General features: G+C 45.1%; 1 protein-coding gene across 1 annotated transcript in view; it reads left to right on the top strand.

The window, feature by feature from the left end:
• The first annotated feature begins 1,370 nt into the window (after window positions 1–1,370).
• LOC136653385 (vomeronasal type-2 receptor 26-like) overlaps window positions 1,371–7,748 on the top strand; it is a 47,154-nt gene continuing 40,776 nt past the window's right edge. The window contains exons 1-5 of the mRNA XM_066630289.1: window positions 1,371–1,516; window positions 4,440–4,731; window positions 5,321–5,403; window positions 5,551–5,612; window positions 5,955–6,181. Of these exons, the coding sequence (XP_066486386.1) occupies window positions 1,371–1,516; window positions 4,440–4,731; window positions 5,321–5,403; window positions 5,551–5,612; window positions 5,955–6,181 (810 nt within the window). The remainder of the gene's footprint in view (window positions 1,517–4,439; window positions 4,732–5,320; window positions 5,404–5,550; window positions 5,613–5,954; window positions 6,182–7,748) is intronic.

Here is a 7,748-nt window from a genome sequence, read left to right as displayed (position 1 = left end):
ACTTAAAAAAAAAATTAGCAGCTTTTCAAGCCTCTGTTTTTAGCTTTTTTACTATAAGGGACCTTCTGGAATGTTTGTTGAGCTCCATGTTCATTGGATTGAACATGGTGTGGTGGCCTTGTGTTCCCCTCATCGTGCCTTCTGAAGAGGAGCTTTACAGGGCTGGGGCACCTTCCTTATGAGGAAAGGCTACAGCGTTTGGGCCTCTTCAGCCTAGAAAAGAGATGCCTGAGGGGGCACATGATTGAGACATACAAAATTATGCAGGGGATGGACAGAGTGGATAGGGAGATGCTCTTTACACTCTCACATAACACCAAAACCACGGGACATCCACTAAAATTGAGTGTTGGGAGAGTTAGGACAGACAAAAGAAAATATTTCTTTGCTCAGCGTGTGGTTGGTCTGTGGAACTCTTTGCCACAGGATGTGGTGATGGCGACTGGCCTGGACGCCTTTAAAAGGGGATTGGACAAGTTTCTGGAGGAAAAATCCATTACGAGGTATAAGCCATGATATGTATGTGCAACCTCCTGATTTTAGAAATGGGCTATGTCAGAATGCCAGATGCAAGGGAGGGCACCAGGATGAGATCTTTTGTTATCTGGTGTGCTCCCTGGGGCATTTGGTGGGCCGCTGTGAGATACAGGAAGCTAGACTAGATGGGCCTATGGCCTGATCCAGTGGGGCTGTTCTTATGTTCTTATGACCAAGGCACATTTATCTACTTGGAAGTAAAAGTGCATGTGCGGCTCCAGTTCAGTTTCCATAGGGCTCAATACGTTTTCTTTTGTAAACTGTCAGCCTGTCAGTTCTGCGGCCAACCAAAAATTGGATCACGGCCCACTGATGGGTCCCGACCCACAGTTTGGGAACCACTGCTCTCATGTCCTCTTCCTACTTAGGTTATTTGGATCCCAAATGCCCCTTCCTATCCAGCTAAGCAAAGGTGAACTTTTTGATGATGCAGCAATCATGGTTCCTTCTCCAACTCCTTAGGGAATGCCTAACTTCAAAACAGCCATGATCTTCGCCTTCTGTTTTGTCAAGGTCTATAATTTATATTGCTGCTCCTTGGAGTGCAATCTGTGGAATTTCAGTGGTAACAAGAAAACTAAATTGCACAGTCTGCAAGAGATGGAACTTAGCAGCATTTAGGGGTTTGGGTAAACACGGGGAGGCATTCACCAGTCTAAATCATTGTACTTTTCCTTATTATAAATACAGACTTTATCAGTAGACAGACTGAGCATTCCATTCAGGCCATTTGTCATTGTGGTGTGTGTTGTTCTGTGCTTGAGATGGTTCTGTTAGAAGTATTGATGCTGATATGTCCTCACCTAGTATACCTGGCTCACGTTCTTAACTGCATGGTAAATGATCCTCACCCACCACTTCATGAGTATCAACGCTCCGGAGAATATGTGGTCGGTGGTATTGCCTCTCATGCCTTCATCCTTGCTGATTCCATATATTTCACCATAGAGCCTCCTCCACCATTGCTGGAAGAGGTGAAGTAAGGAGTTAACATTGTTATTTTGGTGTTTTCAGATGCAGTGGAGAGTTGGACTCGATCACTGAAAAGAGCCATTCAGGAGCTGCAACCTGTGAATATTGGCCTCTTGAGCTGGGAGGTTGAACAATTTAACCCATTTCTGCCCAGCCCACAGGTATACACATTTGGTCCCTGTTGCATCTATGCAATGTTGGGCAGAAATGGCTTAATAGTCCACACACTTGTGACATGGGAAATCTTTGCTCCTTATTCTCAAAGTATTCACTAAGGGAGATCTTACTCATGAACATAAGAACAGCCCCACTGGATCAGTCCATAGGCCCATCTAGTCCAGTTTCCTGTATCTCACAGCGGCACCACCAAATGCCCCAGGGAGCACACCAGATAACAAGAGACCTGCATCCTGGTGCCCTCCCTTGCATCTGACATAGCCCATTTCTAAAATCAGGAGGTTGCACATACACATCATGGCTTGTAACCCGTAATGGATTTTTCCTCCAGAAACTTGTCCAATCCCCTTTTAAAGGGATCCAAGCCAGATGCCGTCATCACATCTTATGGCAAGGAGTTCCACAGACCAACCACACGGTGAGTAAAAAAATATTTTCTTTTGTCTGTCCTAACTCTCCCAACACTCAATTTTATTGGATGTCCCCTGGTTCTGGTGTTATGTGAGAGTGCAAAGAGCATCTCTCTATCCACTTTATCCTTCTCATGCATAATTTTGTATGTCTCAATCATGTCCCCCCTCAGGCGTCTCTTTTCTAGGCTGAAGAGGCCCAAACACTGTAGCCTTTCCTCATAAGGAAGGTGCCCCAGCCCCGTAATCATCTTAGTCGCTCTCTTTTGCACCTTTTCCATTTCCGCTATGTCCTTTTTGAGATGCGGCGACCAGAACTGGACACAATACTCCAGGTTTGGCCTTACCATCGATTTGTACAACGGCATTATAATATGAGCTGTTTTGTTCTCAGTGCCTTTTCTAATGATCCCCAGCATGGAATTGGCCTTCTTCACTTCTGCCGCACATTGGGTTGACTTTCATTGACTTGTCCACCACCACCCCAAGATCTCTCTCCTGATCTGTCACAGATAGCTCAGAACCCATTAGCCTATATGTGAAGTTTTGATTTTTTGCCCCAATGTGCATGACTTTACACTTACTGACATTGAAGCGCATCTGCCATTTTGCTGCCCATTCTGCCAGTCTGGAGAGATCATTCAGGACCTCCTCACAATCACTTCTGGTCTTCACCACTCGGAAAGGTTTGGTGTCATCTGCAAACATAGCCACCTCACTGCCCAGTGGATTCTTGGTATTCTTTTTCTGAGTAAGGAAATGCTCCGAGAAAGAATTATCTTTTTAGCACATTTGGGAGGGGGGGGAGGAATCATGATATGAGTGCATTCCTTTCCTCTACCAACTTCTGTGTGATTATTCTGTTATTTATTTACTGATGCATGTGGAGAATGATGCATGTTGTGGAGAAAAGGTTTTCTCCTCTCTCATAATGCTAGAACAGTGTTCATCCAGGAAAATGGATTGGCAGGAGAATCAGGCCAGGCAAAAGGAATTATTTCACCGCATTGTCCCTCCTTAGGTACATAATTCCCTCTTTCAGGACGTAGTGATTGCCACTCATTTACATGTTTTTAAAATGGGAAATGGTGACCTGATGAGACTGCTATGGCCTGCCATGGGATGATGGGGCAGAGGCAGGGCACTCAGCCTATGCAACTGACCTTGTCACACAACCATAGGTTTCTCAGTACTTCTGACACAGACAATCGCTGAAGGGGGGGATTTTGCTGCCATGAGCAAGGGAAAAATTAAAGAATAGTGCCTGTCTTCACCTTCCTGCTGCTAGGTTGGTCCAATGATTGGGGTCAGTGCAGTCAGGCCAGAAGCAGCGAGCGGATGTGCACCAGTGTCCACCAGAAAAGCCCCTGTCCTGGTCAGTTGGTGTGGATGGTTGGGTGTGGGGAATGGGGAGGGAATGAATGGGATGGAGACCAGGGCAGGGGGGGTGTATTGCGGTCAGGAAGGGGACAGTATCTCAGGTAGCAGTCAACATCCCCAACCTCACTCAGAATTGTGCCAGCCAATGCGGTGGTGCAGATAGAAATTGACCCATTTTGGCAGTGGAAACTCGCCCTGGGCCAGGGAACAAATGATCTCATACCTTGAGGAGGCCTCCTGGACAAGCAGCTCCCCTGCAGGATTCAACATTTGCATCGCTGGCACAACTGCATTGGCGCTGAGAGATTTAGGTAGGATTGACTCTAAATCCTCGCATACAAGACTGCTAGGAAGCCGTGACGGGAGAAGGAGAATTGTCTGCATGTCCTGTTCTTAGGCTTGCCAAATGCGTCTGATTGGTCATTGAGGTGAACAAGATCCTGGACTAAACAGGACCTTAGTCTCTCCTAGCAGGGCTCTTCTTATGTTGCCCTGAAAGGTTCTCTATCCCAAGTTCTTGTCTGACCGCCTTGCTGGGACTGATTTTTCAGTCATGTCCAATCTTCAGAAAAGACACTTCCTAGTTCTCCGTCTCTATCCTTATTGACGCTTCTGTCATTTGGCTTTAAATACAGTAGACTTTGTTTCATCTGCTTTGCATTGTGGGAATGAAAACCACCATCTCCTCGATCCTTTCCTCATTCCTCATTAGGATGGGACAAGTCCCAATTTGTTCTGATTTCATATTTTCTACAGCTTAATTTAATTGTGTGTATGAGGTGATTGGTGAGAAATGACTCTATGACATGATTAGAACATCCTTGCTATGCGTATACATGTGTGACGTAAGTCATACCACACAACAATTTTGATTCTCATAATTCATGAATATATGGGATACGAAAAAGTCATTTAAGTATGTATGAAATCTCCTTCTGAAATGGTACAAAACTCTTGTTCTAGTGTAGTGCCTAAGAATTACCAGCACATCCTGGCTTTGGCATTTGCGATCAAGAAGATCAATGAAAACCCTCAGCTTTTGCCCAATGTCACCTTGGGCTTTCAGATCTATGACAACTATTTCACTGCAAGGTCAACCTACCATGCCACAATGCTACTTCTGTCCAAGCTGGAGAGATTCATCCCCAATTACATTTGTGAGTTCCAGCATGACTTGATAGCAATTATTGGAGGACTGGATGCCCAGACCTCACTATATGTGGCCACGTTCTTTGATATCTACAAGATTCCACAGGTAAGATATCCATGTTGTTGCACAGAGAATGGGAATGTAACACTTCCTTTGTCCTTGCAGGCTGGACATTTTTTGCCTGGAGACACAAACTGATGGATATGAAGTAACTGGACAAACTTCATTTCTTTCCTTGACAGAGGGCAACTAATCATGATGAACAGAACTCTGAATATGAGTCTCTAATAAGAAATTCTTGTATAATTCTGAATGTCATAGTAGCTCTTCATGCTGAAATAAATAGGAATACTTTATGAATATTTTTGTTGTGTTTTGACCACAGTGATATATACGGTCTGTTGTTATGTGGTCCATTGTTAAGTGGCACATACCTGTATATCTAAGGGCGCAATCCTAACCCACTTTGCAGCAATGACATAAGAGCAAAGCTCCAAGATAAGGAAACAAACATTCCCTTACTTTGAGGAGACTCTGTGAGTGCCCCCCAAATGCAGGATGCAGCACATGTCCCATTTGTACCGCTATGCCAGTGCTGGAAACTGGATTAGGATTTGGGCCTGAATGTCTTCAAACACTTGGAGCTGAAGTTCAAATGCTGATGGTTTTTGTTCCACCTCCAACATCTCTGTAGCTCATTTATGGTCCAGCTCCAGTGATGAATGAGAAGACCCCAGGACTTCCCTTCTATCAGATGGTCCCCAAGGAAGATGTTCAGTATGTGGGAATTTGCTCTTTACTTCTACATTTTGGTTGGACATGGATTGGACTCATTAATATGGATAACGATAATGGAGAAAGGTTTATGCAAATGGTGGTTCCAATGCTTTCCCAGAGAGGCATCTGTCTTGAATTCACTGCCAGAGCTCCTGTTTATTCTTTTGCCTCTGAAATAGAAGACGTGTGGGTTCAGGGGATGGAAATACGTGAGACAATCATAAGTAGTAAAGCAAGTGTTATTTTGGGCAATGGAGACTCCTACTCCATGGCATTTCTGAGATGGTTACCATATCTGGTAGACAAAGATGACATGAGAAGAGAACTAAATGGTAAAGTTTGGATCATGACAGCCCAAGTGGTGCTCACTTCATTTGTCTATCAAAGGAATTCTTCTACCGAAATCATCAATGGTGCTCTCTCTTTCAAAATTCATGCCAATATTTTACCAGGATTTCACCATTTCATTGAGAGCAGAAGCCCTTCCCACACAAAGGAAGATGGCTTTATCAGGGACTTCTGGCAACAGGCCTTTGCTTGTGTGTTCCCAGATTCAGACCTGGTTACAGTGAAGGGGGATATTTGCACAGGGGAGGAGAAGCTGGAGAACCTTCCTGCACCCTTTTTTGAAATGAGCATGACGGGCCACAGTTACAGTATCTACAATGCTGTCTATGCTGTGGCCCATGCCTTACAAGCCATGTCCTCAGGTAGACTCCATCACAAAGCAATGACGGATGGAGGGGTTCTGAAGATTCAGCATCAACAGTTGTGGCAGGTAAATTTGCTGGACAATGTTTTGTGGTCCAGGTCCCTGGATGTAGCAACAGGACCCAGTCTTCTATAGTTTTCATAGTAAAGCCCAGTCACAAGATAATTCTGTGTTGCCACTCAAATAATTTCAATGTATTTGTGGGGAAATTCAAGAGGTCTTTTCTTTCTATACTGGAAAATCTTCTGTACTGGAAAGTCTTCTATACTGGATTTCCTTGCGATACAAGGACATCTGCAAAAGGGATCTGAAGGCCTCAGGAGTGGACCTCTACAGGTGGGAAACCCTGGCCTCTGAGCGGCCCGCTTGGAGGCAGGCTGTGCAACATGGCCTTTCCCAGTTTGAAGAGACACTTGGCCAACAGGCTGAGGTAAAGAGGCAAAGAAGGAAAGCCCACAGGCAGGGAGACAGACCAGGGACAGACTGCACTTGCTCCCAGTGTGGAAGGGATTGTCACTCCCGAATCGGCCTTTTCAGCCACACTAGACACTGTTCCAGAACCACCATTCAGAGCGCAATACCATAGTCTTTTGAGACTGAAGGTTGCCAACTACTACCGGAAAGTCTTTGGGGGCTTTGAAGGTAAAGATGAGAAGATTAAACTGCACCCTGAAGGTAAAATGTATCCAGCAAAGGGATTTATGGCTCAGTTCTGTGGGTTGACAGTGCCAGCACAACAGCCACTGCACCAGTGCTACCTGTTGTAAATGACAGTAAAGATTGCTGACAGGAAGGCCTTTGCTGTCTTTCTGGTGCCTTCCCAGCACTTATTCTCATGTATTCTTAGTGCCAGGAGGAGACCTTCTAGCTCTTACACTCCCAGGGTTTCTTGGATTTCCAAAATATTTCACATTTACCCTCCCGCTTCCCATGATCTTTAACATCTATATGAAACCTCAAGATGAAGTCTTCCCGAGATTTGGACTGAAGCGGCATCCACACATTGATGACGCCACTCTATCCAGATGACACTCTGGATAAAGCTACACCACTTCTAAGGGACCAGGTTGGCATTATGGGCATACTACCACACCTGGGTTCTCCTTAGATAGCCAGCTAATGACAATAGCCAGAAATGTGGGCTGAGGCCCTTGCTAGAGATACTAGACCTGTTTCAGTTAGGGCGCAATCCTAACCCCTTATGTCGGTTTTCTCCAGCGCTGGCATAGCAGTGCCAATGGGACGTGTGCTGCATCCTGCGGTTGGGTGTCACTCATGGAGGCCTCCTCAAAGTAAGGGAACATTTGTTCCCTTACCTCAGAGCTGCATTGCCCTTATGTCAGTGCTGGAAAGAACTGACATAAGGGGTTAGGATTGCACCCATAGTGACTTCAGTTGTATCCAGTTTAAACTGTTCTAATAAGTTCCTCGTACATAACGTAATATGATGTATTCTGTGGCAACCAGAGTTTCAAGTAGGGCCGTAGCTTGGATCACATCTTATAATCTTCAGAGGTTATGAATTCATTTCCAGACTCAATGAAAAGTTCTGAGCATCACCCTGAAATCTCCAATGGCTTGGGATCTAGATACCGTAAGAACCCTCCCAGGAGAGGGCATTAAGAGGGAGAAG

The sequence above is a fragment of the Tiliqua scincoides genome, chromosome 5, assembly GCF_035046505.1.
Source record: "Tiliqua scincoides isolate rTilSci1 chromosome 5, rTilSci1.hap2, whole genome shotgun sequence".
Taxonomy (NCBI): Eukaryota; Metazoa; Chordata; class Lepidosauria; order Squamata; family Scincidae; genus Tiliqua; species Tiliqua scincoides.
This window is presented reverse-complemented; position numbering and strand designations above follow the sequence as displayed.